Here is a 21,710-nt window from a genome sequence, read left to right on the forward strand (position 1 = left end):
CTTTGGCTATCCTCCTAATTTTGTACGAGTACCTGAGTACCTCAATTTTATTGATTTCATTTAACATTGTTTTTCCCTGCTGTGTGGGATGCTATCAACTCTTTTTTTTCCACAATGTTACCCACCAGTTGAAAACCACAGAAATAAGATATGATACTTCTATTTTTCTCCATTTTTTTCCTCCTTATTTCATTTATTTATTTACTCGTGCTATTTGTGCTACTTGCCATATTATTGCAATACACTCTATTTATTTTATTTAATTTTTTTTATTTACAGCTTAATTGGTACCACATTAAAGGCACACAAACATATATAAATGTTAAATTATGTACAAATATACAGAATAAATAACTCTCATCCACACTTGTACAAAATAAAGCTATGGTGCTCCTCCATACAGTAAAACATTTCAAGGCTTAACACAATAATTTGTGTGCATATTTTCTGTATACATATATAGATATATATTTTATTTTCTTCTCCAGCCAGATAATGAAGATAAAACACCCTGCATAATTGTCATGCTGAAAGAAAATAGTTGGATATGATTAGTGTTTTCAAAAGGAACTTTAAACAACACTATTATACAAACCAGAAGCTACACTAGTTGGTTTTCTTATGGGAAAAATGGCATAGACTGTGCGGCCCAACAACGTGATTGTCATCAACCACCTTTAAATGGTATTTTAAGTAGTGCAATTCTTTTCTTTTAATTTTCTCCAAGGATGCCCAGCAGAGTTTTTGTCCATATCAGAAGCAGTGGAGGTAATGAGCAAGTGGGTCTGTGTGACATGATTTCTGAACAAACTCTCCAGGCGTGTTGAGAATTCCAGGTGAGAGGCCAATTTCAGGCACGATAAATGAGCCCACTCATAAAGTCTGACCTCAGGGTCAAAACAATAGCCGTTTGGCAAGCTACTCGCTCTTGATGATGCCTTATTTATTAATAAATGCAATTTTCAGGCATCTTGCGATCCAAATACAACCATTATTTAATATTTAATGAACAAAAACTGTGTTGGGAATGTTTAATTCAAAACGTAGCAAATCAGGCAATCATTAAACTAACCATAAATGTTCTGTATGACAGAAACAAAAGAAAGAAAACACGATTTCTTCCATTGCTACAGATAAACAGTGCTTGAAGATGTCACGTACATAATAAGAGATACACAGATAGAAATGAGAAGTGACTCTATGCTAGTCTTCCCTAACAAACATAAAGAGAATGCATTAACCACAATGCACAACAAATGTTCTGGTATCAAAGCCAATCTTGTCCAAAGACAACTGTTTGTGACTCTTTTGCCTCTACTCTGACATAATTTTATTATATCTTTCGGGGCTAAATCAGAACTCAGAATGAACTGTCAAGGCACTTGGAGTATCATTTGTCAAATCAAAGTATACAGCGTACTTATCTCAGTTGAAAGTCGTTTGATGCTCTAAGACTTCTAAATAGTCTGGTTCGGCATGTAAGTTGGCTTTGAGTTCAAAGTACTCGTTTTTAGTCTGTTCCACCATGACCTTCCGAGGCCTCGTATAAACAAGAGTCTCCATTAGTTTAAGCTCCTTGTGGTGGTTGGGGACTTGCATGTCCACCGCTGGTTGTAGCTGTGATATGTTTTTCCTGAGATATTCGCTGAGGCTGAGCTGTTGGAGCTCCCGTTCCCTTTCTAAGATGTTCTTGTACAAGGAGCTCGCATCTCCCAAACTCACAAACTCTGCAGGGTAGTCGGTGACGGCCCTGAACTTCACGTTGGGTCCCGTAAGGAGGGAGTCGCTCTCCTTGTCGAGGATGCTATGGCAGATATGCTTAGATTTCTCACTGTTGTACTCGTCCAATTCATATTCTTTGTGCTGAGAGCAGTAACTAGGGTTTCTGCAGATCTGAACGATGGGGCTACGGGAAGGTTCGTCGTACATGCCGGGTCCTTGCCTTTCAGTTACGTGGTGGGTGGTCTTCTGGCCGTACATGCTGTAGTGCAGGTGGATGGGACTGCTCTCGCGAGGTTGCTCCTCAGCTTGTTTCTTCTTGGCCTGTCTCCGCCGACGGTGTAGCACAAACACAATGATCCCCGCAGCGCAGAAAATGAAGGTCAGAAAGAGGATGAGAAGGCAGAGGATGAGCACCGATAGTGGCACTGCTTCTGTCAGAGACCGGAAGAAGCCACTGGTGCCAACCCCTGGCGCAGGCGTGGCTATGATAGCATCCTTGGTGTCTCCAGGTAAGGACTTATAGGTGACCAAGCCAGGACAGAGAACATCATGCTTCAGGTTTCTAACCTCAGCAGTAGACAGTTTTTGAGGAGTGTGGCATAAGATGGTACCCATCACGGTGTCCTTGCTTAGCTTTTCCACCCACTGTTTGAGGCTGACCAAATCACAAGTGCAGTCCCAAGGATTGTCCTCAAGATAAATTTGCTCCAAATAATTGAGCTGGTCCAGCACATTACTCACCGGTAAGTGCATAAAGACATTTTTCCTTAGGTTCAATCTCACCAAGGGCACGTTACGAAATATCTGTGCAGGGAGAGTGTTGAGTAGATTGTTGTTCAGGAACAGGAGCTTTAGATTTGTCAAAGGGTTGAACGTTCCAGCCTCAATGTCTTTGATGGCATTATGCTCCAAGTACAAGTATTCCAAGTTGTGAAGGCCAAGAAACATTGTTGCTGAGATTCTCTCTATCCTGTTTCCATTCAGGTACAGCTTTTTTAAATTGCTCAAACTCAGAAAGGTTTCATTGTCAATGTAGTCTATTTGGTTGTTTGCCAAATTGAGCAGTTCCAGACTGTCGTACGTCACAAAGTCATACTTGAAAAGTCGCTGTATCATATTTCCCGTCAAAAACAGCTTGGTTGGGCTTTGTTCAAGAATGCCTATATCAGATATCCTTTGAATGCCTCGGTCCTCGCAGTGCATTAAGAAACCCATGCTTTGGGGAGGACAAGAGCACATCGGCACGCAAAATGTACCTAGGCCGTTTGCAGGTGTGGGTATTTTTGTGCCATCGTTGACATTAGGTATCTGAACAACCTTGGTGGACGGGGTGACAACCATGTCTAGAGACTTTGATGGCTCTTCGAGATTGATGTCAGCATGGGAGGGGCAAAGTAAATCCCTTTTGACCCTGGCCAAAGAAATGCCTCTAAGATCATCAGGCCTGTTGCAAACCACCTCGCCGATGGATGACTGTGCCCGCATGTTCTCGATCCAGACCTTCAAATGCAAAATTTCACAATTGCACATCCAGTTGTTGTCCTCCAACAGGAGCTCCATGATACGACCGATATGCTCCAGGAAACCCACGTACGGCAGTGTCTGCAGCTTGTTCCCACGCAGATCCAAATGTGTCAGAGGCACAAAGCGGAAAATGTTGCTTGGAAGGAACTCGATGGAGTTGTCATTGAGGATCAAAACTTTAAGACGGACAAGCTTGCTGAAGGCCCCAGGCTCTACGACCCGGATGAAGTTGGTGTCAGCCTGAAGGTATTCCAAATTTACCAAGCCGTGAAATGTGTCCTCCTTCAGCATGACCAGGAAATTGCTGTTTATGTGCAGCTTTCTCAGGGATCCCAGCGCACTGAACACGCCAGGTTCAAGCTCCTGTATGCTGTTGGCACCAAGATGTAACGTGACGGCGTTCTTGAAAGCATCCATATCCTCTGCAAGTAACTCCACTAAGTCATTTTTATACAGGTTTAAATGCAAAGGCATATCTGACGGTACTTTCACGTCTGAGATTTTGCTTATGTTTCTGTCTTCACAGTTCATGTACAAGTGTCCATCTTTCTCTTCACAAGTGCACAAAGATTTGCAAGCTCCACCGTACAATGCCTTGGGCTCAGTATCTCCAAAACTAGCACCAGCAAAGAAGGAGCAAATGAAAATGATCCTGGCCAGCATTTTTTTTTCTCCTTCCTTGTATCTAAAAAGACAACACAGGGGGAGAGAAGGAAACGTAATTACTGTGTGCAGTTAGCAAACTCATAAAATAACACTGAATTATGAAAATTATTGCCAAGTTTACAGGGCTGAATCTAATGAAATAAACAGGCTATGATTTAAAAAAAAAAAAAAATATGTGCCTAAATACAGATATTTACAAAATTATAAAATGGTTAAAGCTATTAAAAACGTGTTCCTAACGCATTGCATTTTATTATTGCATACAAGCAGTGAGTGGAACACTAGAACATTTTATACAGTAACTAACATTGTAATAGCCCTAAATGAATAATTTGGTTGCATCATTGATGATGATGATGATGATGATGATGATAATAGTGATGATTATATCACATTACATACTTAGGAAATAATTGAGTATCTAAAATTACTGGAATAATTACATTCTAATCAAGAAACAGACTTGTGCTTATGTCTCATAATTTGCAGATCAAGCAACTAAACAAACTGGATTTTTATATATATATTTTTTTTTCCCACAGTAAAGGCAAAGAATTTGTATGCGTGCATAGCCTATATTTTACCACGACATTCTGAATGATGCACAATTTACTTTATATCAGTCCACAGCAGCAGACACCCTGAGATTTTTATGTGCATAATTAGACTGGTTTTCCTGACCTTGTTACCTCAAACATCTGTATGAGTGTGATTTAGGATGTGTCCTATAATCATCTCACTATGCAAACAATTATACCTCAGAATTAATTTGAATGAAACAGAAATTAGTTGTCCATAAACAATACATAAGTCAGTGATCTCAGTATGAACAGGTTCTTCCACATTAATGTTATAGATCTTTTCTCTTCAACATTCAACAACTGCCTTTGTCTTATTTGTAGGTTTGGAGCCAAGAACCAGTTCAGAATGTTTTTTTTTTTGTTTGTTTTGTTTTTTACTGAAACAGAATTACCGTTAATGTATCATGCACCGACTCAGCACCATGGTATTTTCATTGCATCTTTCACTCATCACTATTCAGTGGCACCGAAAAACGCTATGGAATATTTTCTTTTGCGCAATCAAAAAATGCGCAACTGTTCATTAGCACTGTCCCATTTGCAAACTATTGATTCTTATGAGTCGTATGAGTAAATACTTGTTAGTGAATCAAAACCATACAGAGGGCCCAGCGAAGTCTGTTTTCTGGAATTAACGATTCGAGTTGGTACTTTTTAGCGATTCAAAATCATAGGAAGCAGTGTAGTCCATCTGACTCTTCAGCAATTGACTCTTATGAACCCTATTTTAGTGAATGAAACACATATGGCCTCCAGCTATTTCATGTGTTGCACTGGTGAGACTTAAATCAGGGACTGTTGACTGACTTGTTGTTCGCATGACAATGTGTAAAGATTTATTATAAGTTTTGACAGTAGGAATGAATGAATGGAATTAATTATGGGACTGCATTCATGCCTCCTAAATAAAAATAAAAATAAAATAATAATAAAACACATCTTTTGCGAATCTGATGATTTGACAACATATTTTCCCCTAAAAAGTCCAAAAATAATATTTACTGAAACTGTTAGGAATCAGAATTGTTAAATTCATATGATTTATATGACTCCTTTGTTGTATCAGTTTTTATTTTGGGAGATTTCAGGATTTCAGAAGAAGTATCTGAGGAAGATGATCTCACTTCTCACATTTTTTGCTCAGATGATACTGAAATCTGCAATCAAAAGTAAGTGATTTCTATGAACTTTCTATGAAAATTCTTCCAAGACCAAATGATCTGATCTGCTATTCACATTCATTTTATATCTGTATATTCTATATGCTAAATGTCAAAGATGGTTTCATTTGTATTTTTGTCTTCAAAGGAACTTTATGAGACACGTCTAGGACAAAGTTGATATTTAAATGAAAAATGAATCCCCAGAGCAACTTCTTCCTCATACAGTTCCACTGAAGGAAAATAACCACACACTATTATTTGTTATAATGTCATTTAAAACGACATAACACAGTTCTATGCAAATTAACTGAGACATAAAACACCCCAGAGTCCCAGAGAATCTGTGAGGAATGAAAGGCTTCCCAGTTGTATTGACATGAAATCAAACATTGAGCAGTCCGGCATGCCACATGACACCGACAGGCTGCGTGCGCTGACAGCTGTGAGCAAACACGGTGTGTGAAGACAACAAAGATGGTTTTTGTCATCTCTCTTGAGGATCCAGGTAGAACGGCAGTGGAAGGGGGCGGGGGCATAAATAAAATTAGATTAAAGATTACAAAAACTGTGGAGAATATGAATGCTTGCATGTCATGCTAGATGACAGGACAAAGAAGGAAAAAAAAAAAACACAGTCCCATTCCTATTTTTAGCAAGCAGTGTGTGGCTGACAGTGAGGAGAGAATTTGTGGTCCATTAGAAGCCAGTGAAGCCTACATATTGCGCTCTCATGCATTTAAGCAGGGCCTAATATCCATCTACTTAACTATCTATCTATATATACACATATGCACATAGAGCTCGACCCGTGACTCCTCATGCCTCAGGTTTACGCCCAACCTGCCTGTCTAGTCTCCAACATCCTTGGAGAGGAATGGGAACATCTGCCCTGATACAGCAAATTTTCCTGTCTTTCTCTCGCACAGTTACCCAAAGCATATAGGCTATCCCATAGGAAAGACAAGTCACGAATGACATCTTTTTGATCTCTCAGTTGTTTCTCCTGCTAGACAGTGAGGAGATTAAATGTAGAACAAATGGAGATGTTTGCTTAAGGCTTTTTCTATACTGAGAAAAAGACCGTATAATCTCAAATCCACTAGTTGTAGAAAACATCTCAATAATGGCATGTTCTGATTGCTCAAGAAAACACAGTCTGCAATTTAATTGCTCTTTCATGTAGCAAATAAGAACAATTGACATTGAATTGTTGACTACAGAAGTAATATGCATTTGTAAAATGAATGTGGATAAACTATATAAAAAAAAGTTAAGTTGTAAATATAACATATTAGAGTATGTTTTACAAGAAATTACCATCTTTTTAGTCTTTCTACTTTAAATTCACAGTTATTTGCCATTTCCTAGCTATTTCTGGTCACACTTTATATTAGGTGGCCTTAACTACTGTACTTACATCAAAAAATAAGTACAATGTACTTATTGTGGTCATATTGTATTGCAAAACACTTTTGCTGCTATTGAGGTGAGATATGGGTAGGTTAGGGACAGGTTCATCGGGTTTATAAATTTAATTACAGAAATTAATTACAGATGTACATATACACTCTAAAAAAATATATAGCACTAAGAGTGGTTCTTTGGCTCGTAATCATAGGGGAACCACTTTTGGTGCTGTATAGGTTCTTCAGTGGTTCTTTGGCATGACTGAGGGGCTATATAGCACCGCTACCATATACAGAACCTGTTAAGTTCCTGTATGTTTCTTCAGCGGTTCTTCAGCGGCTCTTTGGGGTGATTAAGGTGTTATATAGCACCACTGCCATACAAAGAACCTGTTAAGCCCCTTTAAAGGTTCTTTACGAGCCAAATAACCACTGTTGGTGCTGTTTAGCACCATTTTTGTTGCAGAAATACAATGCAATATGTCACCTCTTATGGTTCTACATAGCACCATTTGACAAAGGTATGGTGCTATATAGCACCAAAAGTGTTTCCCCTATGATTACGAGCCAAGAACCAATTTTAGTGCTATTTAGCACCATTTTTTTTTTTTTTTTAGTGAAGGTATTTTTAAAATATATAAGTACAATGTAAAAACATGTATGCATACAATAAGTGCATTGTATCAAATGATTAATTTAAATGTAAGTACATAGTAGTTAAGGCCAACTAATATAAAGTGGGACCCTATTTCTTTCTTTTTCTTTTACTAGAATTTGATTGAAAATGGTTTCAATTTTTTTCAAGGTTGAATTGTCCAGATAATTTGGTCTGTTCCTGGTCTATTTATTTGTTTAATGAAAAATCTTAAGTTTATATTGAAATCTAAGACTTGGTCAAGCCAAAGCACAATCCTAACATTACCATGGTTCTTTTTCAAAGTACACACATCCAAAAAAGCAGGAAACCTCAGTCAAACATCCATTTGCTTTCCATTTAATCTCAGTGCTGTCTAGGAGAAACAACTGAGATATTAAAGAGATCTCGTTTTGGACTTTTTCGCAATAATTATTGTCCTTTTGTTTAATTCAATTCAATTCTGAGGTTTCTGATTTTTTTGTTGGAATGTTGATTATGTTACACTCATCCACAATGTCTAAGAGAAACAATTGATATATTAGAGATTTTATCTGTGATTTTTCTTGTTTTTTAAGTTCTTAAACAGTTGACAAACTTTGAATTTAATTGAATTGAATTTAATAAATAAATAAAAGTGGTAGTAACTGAAGTGACACATGCCAGAGAGAATGGAAGACATCCAAAGATGTATACTGTATCCACCCTCATCATGCACACATATGTATGCATATATATATATATATATATATATATATATATATATATATATATATATATATATATATATATATATACACATGCAAAGTTGCCGGTTCCTCTGAACATCAGACAATAATGCAGACTCCCAAAAGAAGAATGCATCGCAGCAGCACATTGGTGAATGTTTGATGACATTGTTTGATGTTATATGTCCCGTGAAACGTTCAAATAAATTAAAGCAATGAAAAATAACCCTCAAGGCTATTTTGTATGAGTCTAGTGAACTTGTTTGTGGCTGAGAGCTTCATATATCCATAACAGAGGAAATATAGTGTGTGCTTCTTGCTTCTACTATCTTATCTTAGCATCACAATTCAGTGTCTTTTGTTTTGAGGCAATACATTTTTTGTATGGCCCCATATGTGCCATTTACCCCACAATGTTGAATTTCAATTGCTTGCAAGGCTACAGCAACACAGCATCTCTCTAAACAGCTGACAAAGACAAAGAATCACAACTAACTACAAATTGCAAAGTAAAGGTCTTTGGGTCCTTATATATATATATATATATATATATATATATATTTGGTGCTCATTTGCATTTTAGTAGAATCTCATGACACTAACCTTTTTAAAAAGGAAATTATATTTGATCAAGTCCCCAGAGAAGTATTGTTTGTCGACAGCGGGCATTGTCTTGCTTGAGCAGGTTGAGAGAATGGCGGCTGTCTCGGACACATTTCTAAGGGTTGGTCATTCATTATTTATCTGATCAGTAATGAAACACCGCCAGAACAAGGTTGGCCAATGAAGCATGACAATCAATGGCTGTGGTCCTGTCACACAGGAGCAAATCAACAGCTTAAACCAACCACAAAGCTATTTGCATAATCTGCTTACCATATGCTATTTAAAGGACAGGTACAACCTTAATTTTCCTGGACTTTGCGAGTATTGTCTTATCTTTCATGTCTTCTCTGAAGATGGTGTCAAACCAATTCAGTCCTCCGACTTTGAACATGAAAAAAACTGACATTTTTACAAGACAATGCGGTTAGGGTTGCAACCTCATTCCAGGTAGAATAATTTAGTTCTAGTGAGCTTCCATTATACAAGCATGTTAAAAATCAGGACACTCAAGCATCAGACTATTTAATATCAACACCCAACGCAACAACATAAGGACTCATTTTGGTTTTTCATTGTTCTTAAAGGGTGAGTGTATCATTTTAATCCAAACAAGTGAAACATTTGATCTTGCGGTCAAAATGTATATGCATAAAAAAATAAATATATTATATATATATATATATATATATATATATATATACATACACACACACACACAGAGAATGCTGAGTCTTGCTTTCTAAAAATAAAGTATATGCTTAAAACAAAAAAATGTTAATTATTATTTATTTGACCGAAAACAAGACCAAGTATCTCATGTCATTTTGCTTCTCAAGTAAATGTATTATGATTTAAGAATGTTTTGGAAAATGAGACAAAATTAATCAGTAAGAAAATATGCTTTTGCAGTGTGACCAATGTGACAAAATCATATTCTAATAAGCATAAAAATACATAGTACACACACATATTAAGCTAAATAGTCAATGTTTAGTTGGACTGGATTGTTTTTTTTTTTTGTTGTTGTTTGTTTTTTTGTTGTTGTTTTGTTTAATTTTTTTGTTTTTTTGGAGTTTGCCATTTTGGTGTATTTATAATTGTAGTTTCTCTCACTTCTGCCATCTTTATTTTCAAGTTTGTTGCAGGGCATTCTTGGTTAATTTTCTTTGCAATGCATGCAATGTTGCCTTAGAATTTGGGTAAAACAAGTTATCTTAGAAGGCAGCATAATGCTGAAGCCTACGTTTGCGAACAGTGATAGTTTTGTGAGCGCACCTATGATTTGAAATGTGCTACAATTTGCACCTATGATTTGATTTTTAATAAGTTGGTCACAATGCAATTTTGGATGCATGTAATGTTTCCTTAGAATTTGGGTAAAACAAGTTGTCAGCATAATGTTGTAGCCTACATTTTGGCACAGCCTAAGTGTTTGTTTATATATATATATATATATATATATATATATATATATATATAATATGAATGAATTTATAGGTAGGCACAGAAGTAGTGCACTGTGCTTTCTTTCAAATGTGTTGCTAAACAAATGTGCTACAATTATTTCACAGGAATTAGCAGTTAGATCTACCGGATGAAACCAGATATGCTCACAGAAACAAACATCTGCATGTAACAGATGCACCTCTCCCTGCAAATCAACATCACAACAGGAAGTTGTTCTCACTTTTTCTGCTCTCCATTTGATTTTCCCCTTCACTGCAGTTTATTCTAATATACCACGCTTCTGTGATCCCATTTTATTGGTACATGCTACAGTAAGTCAAGCATCTCTGTTGCTCATACTTTAGGTTAGTTAGTTCAACAAACCCTTGACAAAAACTATTAAAATTTAGTGCAAAACTCATGTCATTTGTATAATGGACATAAATCGAATCTCAAATTGCAGTTAAAAGAAACTCAAATTGAGAAGTGCACCATCAGTGATGACAATGATTTTGTCTGGCCAACTAAACAGGTGATACTGAAAAGCAGACCATACTATCATATGAGACTAAAGTAAACATATAAACACCCTAACGATTTGGTGAGTGTTGCATAAACAAGCTCCATTCATATTTTCTCAAGAAAAAAAAAAAAAAATCTAGGTCTGTCTAATATGCTGCTGGATTACATGTATTCAAGAAGAAAATATATAAATAATGTGTGGCTTGTTCAAATTTTTATATAATTTATTTGGTCACTAAAGCAAATGAAGTGGAAGAATGACAGCAGTGGGTCTGACACAGAGTTGACATCTTACAATTATATAGCACTGCAAAGATGAATCATGTGAGTGTTCGCATCGTTCGGCTCTGTGAATTCAGTTTTGCCTGAAGCTTATGAAAACGACTGCGGCTAATGAGATAAATGCAGAAGATATTACAGAGATGTAATCATTTAATAAAATAATCATCACTTTTAACAGCGTTTCAACTGTTTTTCTTTTATTGCATTTAAAGCTAGATTTATTATTAGGTCAGAAGATTATTTTGCACATTGTGTGCCATTAAACGTGTGATATTATTTAGGAAGCCGAGTTATTCTGGAAGCTATAAACATGTTGACTTTAACTAACTTGCTCAGCAGGATTCTCCTCAAACTTTTGCTCTGCTATGACATTAGTTTACTTGAAAGAGAAAATGGGGTATTTCTAAAGAGAAAATGCAGTAATGCTTTACAATAAGGTCTCCATTGTTAATATTAATAGATTAACAGTGAGTAATAGTTGTATAAATTTCGCAATTACAAATAAACACCACATTTAATTGAACATAAAAACAACAATTATATATACAGTATATATATATATATATATATATATATATATATATAAATAACATTTTCATGCTTTGTTATATTGCAGCCATTTGCTAAAATCATTTAAGTTAATTTTTTTTCCTCATTAATGTACACACAGCACCCCATATTGACAGAAAAACACATAATTGTTGACATGTTTGCAGATTTATTAAAAAAGAAAAACTGAAATATCACATGGTCCTAAGTATTCAGACCCTTTGCTCAGTATTTAGTAGAAGCACCCTTTTGATCTAATACAGCCATGAGTCTTTTTGGGAAAGATGCAACAAGTTTTTCACACCTGGATTTGGGGATCCTCTGCCATTCCTCCTTGCAGATCCTCTCCAGTTCTGTCAGGTTGGATGGTAAACGCTGGTGGACAGCCATTTTTAGGTCTCTCCAGAGATGCTCAATTGGGTTTAAGTCAGGGCTCTGGCTGGGCCATTCAAGAATAGTCACAGAGTTTTTGTGAAGCCACTCCTTCGTTATTTTAGCTGTGTGCTTAGGGTCATTGTCTTGTTGGAAGGTAAACCTTCGGCCCAGTCTGAGGTCCTGAGCACTCTGGAGAAGGTTTCATCCAGGATATCCCTGTACTTGGCCTCATTCATCTTTCCCTCGATTGCAACCAGTCGTCCTGTCCCTGCAGCTGAAAAACACCCCCACGGCATGATGCTGCCACCACCATGCTTCACTGTTGGGACTGTATTGGACAGGTGATGAGCAGTGCCTGGTTTTCTCCACACATACCGCTTAGAATTAAGGCCAAAAAGTTCTATCTTGGTCTCATCAGAGCAGAGAATCTTATTTCTCACCATCTTGGAGTCCTTCAGGTGTTTTTTAGCAAACTCCATGCGGGCTTTCATGTGTCTTGCACTGAGGAGAGGCTTCCGTCGGTCCACTCTGCCATAAAGCCCCGACTGGTGAGGGCTGCAGTGATGGTTGACTTTCTACAACTTTCTCCCATCTCCCAACTGCATCTCTGGAGCTCAGCCACAGTGATCTTTGGGTTCTTCTTTACCTCTCTCACCAAGGCTCTTCTCCCCCATAGCTCAGTTTGGCCGGACGGCCAGCTCTAGGAAGGGTTCTGGTCGTCCCAAACGTCTTCCATTTAAGGATTATGGAGGCCACTGTGCTCTTAGGAACCTTAAGTGCAGCAGAACATTTTTTGTAACCTTGGCCAGATCTGTGCCTTGCCACAATTCTGTCTCTGAGCTCTTCAGGCAGTTCCTTTGACCTCATGATTCTCATTTGCTCTGACATGCACTGTGAGCTGTAAGGTCTTATATAGACAGGTGTGTGGCTTTCCTAATCAAGTCCAATCAGTATAATCAAACACAGCTGGACTCAAATGAAGGTGTAGAACCATCTCAAGGATGATCAGAAGAAATGGACAGAACCTGAGTTAAATATATGAGTGTCACAGCAAAGGGTCTGAATACTTAGGACCATGTGATATTTCAGTTTTTCTTTTTTAATAAATCTGCAAAAATGTCAACAATTCTGTGTTTTTCTGTCAATATGGGGTGCTGTGTGTACATTAATGAGGAAAAAAAATGAACAAATGATTATAGCAAATGGCTGCAACATAACAAAGAGTGAAAAATTTAAGGGGGTCTGAATACTTTCCATACCCACTGTATATATATAGAGAGAGAGAGAGAGAGAGAGAGAGAGAGATTATCTGTCTATAATTTTAATGGTATGGTATTATTAATGATATTATTTGAACAGTGAGAGACAGAAATCCAGAAAAACGTTAGAAATTGATTTGCATTTTAATGAGTCAAATAAGTATTTGATCCCCTACCAATCAAAGATTTCTGGCTCCCAGGTGTCTTTTATACAGGTAAGGAGCTGCAATTAGGAGCACTCTCTTAAAGGGAGTCTCAGCTTGTTACCTGTATAAAAGACACCTGTCCACAGAAGCAATCTATCAATCAATCAGTCAGATTCCAAACTCTCCACCATGGCCAAGACCAAAGAGCTATCCAAGGATGTCAGGGACAAGATTGTAAACCTACACAAGGCTGGAATGGGCAACAAGACCATCGCCAAGCAGCTTGGTGAGAAGGTGACAACAGTTGGTGCAATTATTCACAAATGGAAGAAACACAAAATAACTGTCAATCTCCCTCAGACTGGGGCTCCATGCAAGAACTCACCTCGTGGAGTTTCAATGATCATGAGAATGGTGAGGAATCAGCCCAGAACTACACGGGAGAATATTGTCAATGATCTCAAGGCAGCTGGGACCATAGTCACCAAGAAAACAATTGGTAACACACTACGCCGTGAAGGACTGAAATCCTGCAGCGCCCGCAAGGTCCTCCTGCTCAAGAAAGCACATGTACAGCCCGTCTGAAGTTTGCCAATGATTCAAAGGAGAACGGGGTGAAAGTGTTGTGGTCAGATGAGACCAAAATCGAGCTGTTTGGCATCAACTCAACTCGCCGTGTTTGGAAGAGGAGGAATGGAGTCAAACATGGTGGTGGAAACATTATTATTTGGGAGTGTTTTTCTGCTAAGGGGACAGGACAACTGCACCGCATCAAAGGAACGATGGACGGGGCCATGTACCGTCAGGGCCAGGTCATTGAAGCCAGCCAGGACATTGAAAATGGGTCGTGGATGGGTATTCCGGCATGACAATGACCCAAAACACACGTCCAAGGCAACAAAGGAGTGGCTCAAGAAGAAGCACATTAAGGTCCTGGAGTGGCCTAGCCAGTCTCCGACTTAATCCCATAGAAAATCTGTGGAGGGAGATGAAGGTTCGAGTTGTCAAATGTCAGCCTCGAAACCTTAATGACTTTGAGAGGATCTGCAAAGAGGAGTGGGACAAAATCCCTCCTGAGTTGTGTTCAAACCTGGTGGCCAACTACAAGAAATGTCTGACCTCTGTGATTGTCAACAAGGGTTTTGCCACCAAGTACTAAGTCATGTTTTGCGAAGGGGTCAAATACTTATTTGACTCATTAAAATGCAAATCAATTTATAACTTTTTTGAAATGCGTTTTTTTGGATTTTTTTTTTTTTTTTTTTGTTATTCTGTCTCTCACTGTTAAAATAAACCTACCGTTAAAATAAACCTACCATTAAAATTATATATATATATATATATATATATATTTTTTTTTTTTAAGTCACTCACCGTATTAACTGATTTTAACAAATATAACTTGTAATTTTAAAAATGCATGACATTAATTATTACTTAAAGATGCTGTAGAATTATTATTCATAGTTCATGTTAACAAATATAGTAAACAAATAAAACCTAATGTAAAGTGTTACCAAAGCTACAGTGCCCCTTGTGGCAATACTAAGAATGTGTTGCATAATAAATTGCCATTGGATACATTTCTAAATGTGTGAAAGAGCTTGCACAGATAGAAGTGTTTGTTCTCAAAATTGTTAAGTCTGGATATCTGCAATTGATCCTTCCTCCAGTGTTTTCCTCAATTTGGCCAAAAAAAAAAAAAAAAAAGGATTTCAATGTTACCCAGACTCAAATGAATCTGAAGTGCACAATATGAATCCTCTAGAGACTCACATGTATTTACAAGGGCAACCATTATCTCACTGCAGGGAAAGAAGATCGATGATTTAATTTTCTCAGTGTCGTTTTCATCAACAGACACTGTCTTAAAAAAAGCAAAGAGCCTTTGATACAACAGATGCATTTCTTCCAAACAAAGTTAAAAATAGTTGTTAGTAGCATAGAAAGCATTAGTATTACTATTGCTCATACATGGGTTAGTCTAAGTAGTAAAATATGGCATATAACTCATCCAGCACCAGTTACAAACATGAAGGAGTCAAGTTGGATTCTGTTACTTTTCGGAAGCAATTAGACTTATACTTTTCACTAGGTGGTCGATAAAACTGAAAAAACAAACAAAAAAAGAAAAAACAGACTGACATTGAAGGACCTGAGCCATTTCAGGAGACATGAAGGAGGGCTCTTTAAACTTGGGCCATCTAGCAACCATTCAAAACACCCTAGCAACCACAGAGCAGTAGAGTAAAGACCACCCTGAACTTCTTAGCGACCGAAGCAATGTCCCTGAAACCACCCTTAGCACTCTGAAGCATTTGAACAGATGAGCAGCACTAACAATCTAGTTCTCATTACAATAAAATTACTAGGTGCAATTTTAACAAAGTGTAATTTTAATGGTGAATGCTTTGCAATTTTTTCCCCCTCCATCTCTATCACCTGACAGCGTTTGCGTTCCTTGCCACTGTCATATTTGGCTTAAATAGTTATTTAAAAAACACTTAATATTCAGTATAACTTTAAATTTGACTGCACTGATACTACAGATGGGAACACAACTTGAACTGAATTAAGCTGAATAATGACACTATGTTTCCTGTAGATCTGCTTTATAGTTGAATTGAATTTATTTCAGAATTGACAAATTTTGCTGCATTGACATTATTATTGAACTGAACTGACTCAAGCTACTGCAAATAACAGCATTATTGCTTTCTGTAGAGCTGCATGCAGCTAAATTGAACTTGTTTCATAATTGATGAACTTTACAGAGTTATTGAACTGAAATGAATCAACGCTGAACTGATAAGCTGAATAATGATGTTATTGTCTTTTAGAGCTGCTTTGTAGCTGAATCAAATTTGTTTCATAATTGAAGAAGTTTGCAACATTGACACTATTACTGAACTAAATTGAATTAAACTGGTTTGAGTCGAATAATGACTCTATTGCCTTCTCTAGAGCTGCTTAATAGTTACGGTAATAATTTTAACTGAGGAACTTTATAAAGTTATTGAACTGAATTGATTCAGCATTGATATGACTCAAGCTGAATAATGATACTGTCTTCTATAGAGCTGAGTTAAACTTGTTTCATAACTGATTAACTTTGCAACTATGTTGATTCAGCTCAGTGTTATTATTCAGCTAAATTTGGTTCAGTGTTGATTCAGATCAAGTGAATGAAATAAATCAACTGAATCAACACTGCACTGAATTGACCTGACAATATTACCTTCTGAAGTGATGCTTCATATGGAAACGCATTTTGCACAGTCAACATTTATTGAACTGAACTGAATCAATATTGACTGACTCTACCTGAATAATGACACTATTGCCATTTTCAGAGCTGCGTATAACTGAGTTGAGCTTGTTTTGTAATTGATAAACTTCAGTTCAGTTGATTCAGTTCAGTGTAATTATTCAGCTCAGTTCAGTTTGGTGTTGATTCAGTTCAGTTCAGCTGAATCAACTGAATCAACCATGATCTGAATTGAGCTGAATAATGACTCTATTGTCTTCTGTAGATATGCTTTATAAATAAATCAAAAGTTTCCTAATTAATTCATTTTTCATCAACAACATTTATTGAACTGAACTGACTCAAGCTGAGCAATGACACTACCGTCTTCTTCGGAGCTGCTTATAGCCAAGTTGAATTTGTTTCGGAATCGATGAAATTCATACAGTGTTGATTCAGTTCAGTCCAGCTGAATCAACACTGATCTGAATTGAGCTGAATAATGACACTGTTGTCTTCTGTAGAGATGCTGTCTCATATTTTATGAAGTTTGCACTACTGATTGTTATTTTCCTGTTTATTACTGTGAAGCACTATATACATACTGGCAACTTGATTAAATGCACACATAGAGCAGTTTGAATAAGATCTAGCCAGGTATCAAGATCCAATGCAGGTTCCTGGCTTACATTGACACACCAGTATTGTTTGTGTCCGTGTTGAGCATGTAAGTGCACAGCTCTCAATAAAGGGAAGTAACCTCCAACAGATTGTTGCAGGTTGCATCCGCAGCATGCCACTGGGGGACCTTAACATCCAGCGCAGGGGAATGAGAGATGGAGAGATGAAGAGAAAGAGTGCATACTGGGCTTGGGGCAAAGGGATGAGCGAATCAGTGACGCTCCATTTTACCCTGCGCAAATCAGTGGGCTAGCGCAGATGGCCCCTTCATTGTGTCTGTGGCACTATAGAGGAAATGATGTGCTCGCCCCAGGGAGACGCCACAACACCCACATATAAGAACAGAGGCGTAAGAAAAGGCCCACAGTCCTGTGAAGCTAATAAACTCGCCCACTCGATATGGAGTGTCATAGTGGGTTTAGTCTTCACCATTAATAAAAATAGTTTCACCCTCATGTTTGGTTTATTTTACTATTGCACATGTAAAATCTCTCATTATGCTATTTTTTGTGTACTTCTAAGATAGCCAAAAGCCATTAGAAGGGCAATATTGATGATTTAATCGTCTCTTATATTGCAGATGTGACTGTTATCCACACTCTTAAAAATAAAGGTTCCTTATTGAAATGAAGAACCTTTAACATCCATAGAACATTTATATTGCACAAAAGGCTATTTACAATGGAAAAAAAAGGATAATCTGATTATTGAAATATTCTTCACACTAAGACAAAAAAAATAAAAATAAATAATAATATTTTTTTTTTGTTTGTTTGTTTGTTTTCTAATGCATAAGAAAACCATTATTTTTAACAGTTTAAGACCACAAATTTGTTTCAGTTTGGGGTTATTTGACACATGCAAAACATACCGTGCAATTAAAAGTGCAATAAAACATCCACATTGGCAGGAGTGTCAGAAAAGAACATGTTACCATATGAAAAAGCATTGCATTTATTCATTTTAAATACCTGTGGTCTCCTAGACCTAAAAAAGAAATACAAATAAGTATGTCATCAAGTTGAAATTGTATTTATAATTGGTTATTTTAAGGGAAAATGCATTCGATATCAGCCTGGTACCTACATGCATACACTTTTAATTTACATTTAATGGGTTTGCATTGCATGCTCCCTGGGAATCAAAACCATGACCTTGATGCCGCTAGCGTCACGCTCTGCCAATTAAGCTACTAAACATGATACCTAAATGTTAAGTATGTTTAATATATATATATATATATATATATATATATAAAAAGTTCAGACACAATAATTAATAATTAATCCTATCTGTCTGTGTATTTGTACAATGTGTTGCATTTACTAAAATAAAACAAAAGTTTAGATGTGCACTAAACAATTGTTATCTTAGTCATAAATCCATTTAGACTGTTTGAAACCTCTCTAAACATCACAATAGATTTAATGTGGACTGCACATCTATCTCTTGTGCAGAGGGTTCTGCAAACTGTCTCTCCAGACATTAAATTAAGACTTCTGTGTCTCTGTCTGTGTCTGTCTGTGTGTGTGTGTGTGTGTGTGTGTGTGTGTCTCTGTCTGTCTGTCTGTCTGTCTGTGTGTGTGTGTGTGTGTGTGTGTGTGTGTGTGTGTGTGTGTGTGTGTGTGTGTGTGTGTGTGTGTGTGTGTAGGAATGTCTGGCTGAGCACTTGTGAGTGTGTGTCTATGCCTTTGTGTAAATGTGACTTTGAAGGCGAGCATCTGCGCTGCAGACGGCTACATCACAATGAAGTCACCTGAGTTTCATTTACAGGGATTGAATTTGCAGGGAATGAATAAGTAAAATAGACCTTATAAGGTGTCCTTGAGACCACAGGAGTCAGTGTTACATTAGCACTGTCTATTGTACTTTTGCAGTGAGTTTGGATTAAATATATATATATATATATATATATATATATAAACGGTAACAGGAGGTGCATTGGAAACTAACTGCTCAAAGGAGAAACAAGTGATGTGCATTTTGCGGTCTAGGCATCGTGCCAACCCGTATGTCCTAAACAAATGTTTAATGATACAAAATCCATCGCATCTGCTGTAATAACAGCTAACATTCACCCTAAACACTTTCGCTCGACACGGACACTAAAATAATCACACTGCTTTGACTTTGGATGTGTCATTAGTAAACCACTCTTACCCAAATTACGCAGCGCAGGAGTCTTTGTAGCTCCACTTGGTCAAGTTATCTGTGCTTTGTGGATCAAACAAAAACACCCAGTTTCGCAGCACAAACCGGACGCCTGGACTTCTCAAAAGGCTTCCTTGGCACGGAAGAGCCCGCCGCGCAAAAAGACGCATGGAACAAGTCCAGATCCAACTTGCTCTCAGCTCTCCATCGCGCAGTGGGCTGCTTTATTATTTCTTTACGTGTCCAGTCGCGATGTTCAGATATTTTGCGCCCGCATTTCTCGGGCTCCACGTTTCCGTGTTCAGCTAGTCCAGTGGTCGAGGATAAAAGTCCGCAATTAACATTCAGCTGTCCGCGTCACTTCGGAGAGCGCCTGACCCCCGCGGTTTCTTACTGAAGGTGTGGAGGAGGCACAGATTCTCCAGCCTCTCGATCTGCCCAGTGAATGAGCATGTGCTGGAGCTGGAGCTTCACTAGAGCTCCTCCCTCTCCTCCGTACAGCCAAAGGGGCTATCGTGACTCCATATGGAGAGGAAAGGAGAGGAGAGGAGAGGAGAGAGAGAGACGAGACCTGAACGCATCCTTGCGCAGGACTTCTGCGGGAGTGTAAGGGTTGAGTAACCTCGGACATTAGATATGTTAGGCTACCTTCTGATAAACTGAGGGAAGTTGTCACACTCTTTACTGTAGCGAATGTGTCTGAGGTTTATTTAAACGTGCATTTCTGAATCATACATTAAAGTTTTGACTACAAATTATCGCTTAGGGAAAAGATAGCCTACTGTTAACTGAACGCACACTGCTCTATAGTGGGGTATGTTGTCACACTATACGGTAGAAGTTTTCATTGGTTTAAAACCATATCTAGTTTAAAATATGGATTTTCTACAGTAGTTTAAACAATTGAGGCACATTGTGACTAATTGGGGTAAACTGTCACAATGAAATATGTCATTACATGTAATAAAACAAAGTTAAATACAATTATTTAGAAATTATAAATAAATAAATGGATGGATGGATGGGTGGGTGGGTGCGTGAGATAGATAGATAGATAGATAGATAGATAGATAGATAGATAGATAGATAGATAGATAGATAGATAGATAGATAGATAGATAGATAGCCATTCAATTTACAAATGCCGTAATTGTATAAATGTATAACTTTAAAATAAATAAATAAATATATATATATATATATATATATATATATATATATATATACTTTAAACATGTTAATCTACAGGTTTTTATATATTCATAATACATAAACATTTTAACATGTCAACTACATAATAAAGCCAGTTTTTAAACAAACGGCTGAACTGAAGTTCTCAGAACAATACTAGTTTTCATTAATGTCAGGTTGGGCAAGTTGTCACACTTGTTTTATGTAGTTGACATGTTAAAACGTTTATGTATTATGAATATATAAAAATCTGTAGATTAACATGTTTAAAGTATACGTCACTCTTTGACATGCTGCTTACCCTTGTGCAAATAAAGTAAAACATTAAATTAAAAATAATAATACTAATATTGTATTTATATTTAATATTAACTTAAAGTATGCTTTAACCTTTTTTTATGCATTTAACCTTAATATGAATTAAAGATATGCACACTGACTAATATCAAGGTGACACAAACATTTAATTAAAAGCATTTTGATATATATATATATATATATATATTCTTAAAAAAGGGAGGTGTTGTCTGATCTGGTGAGAGTATGAAGTAAATCCACCCAGCCAGCCACACACTTTTTTTTTACTCTCCCTTTCTTTTTAGTTTCATTTTTCGCATCATGACTAACTCATCAGCGACTGACAAGATCATGTAAAGCTCATCATGAGTCATAATGTGCAAGTTCCTGTCTTCAAACTGTTATATGTAACTGAAACCAACCATAATAGAGATCACACTGCATTTAATTATGAGCTGTAATCTGTTTAATCTTTAATATTAGGTGTATTGCACTCCTATACCTGAGTTGAAAAGAGTTAGAAAGCACACTGAT

The 21,710-nt window shown here is 37.1% G+C and overlaps 1 protein-coding gene across 1 annotated transcript; it reads right to left on the reverse strand.

Annotated features, from left to right (window-relative positions):
- Positions 1 to 283: 283 nt before the first annotated feature.
- Positions 284 to 20,149, reverse strand: slitrk6 (SLIT and NTRK-like family, member 6). The gene is made up of 2 exons (XM_058778525.1): positions 19,698 to 20,149; positions 284 to 3,931 (listed from the first exon to the last, which is right to left on the reverse strand). The coding sequence occupies exon 2, from the start codon at positions 3,907 to 3,909 to the stop codon at positions 1,426 to 1,428; it is 2,484 nt and encodes an 827-aa protein (XP_058634508.1). The 5' UTR covers positions 3,910 to 3,931; positions 19,698 to 20,149; the 3' UTR covers positions 284 to 1,425.
- Between the last annotated feature and the right edge of the window lie 1,561 nt (positions 20,150 to 21,710).

This window comes from Onychostoma macrolepis, chromosome 01 (assembly GCF_012432095.1).
Source record: "Onychostoma macrolepis isolate SWU-2019 chromosome 01, ASM1243209v1, whole genome shotgun sequence".
NCBI classification, from domain to species: domain Eukaryota; kingdom Metazoa; phylum Chordata; class Actinopteri; order Cypriniformes; family Cyprinidae; genus Onychostoma; species Onychostoma macrolepis.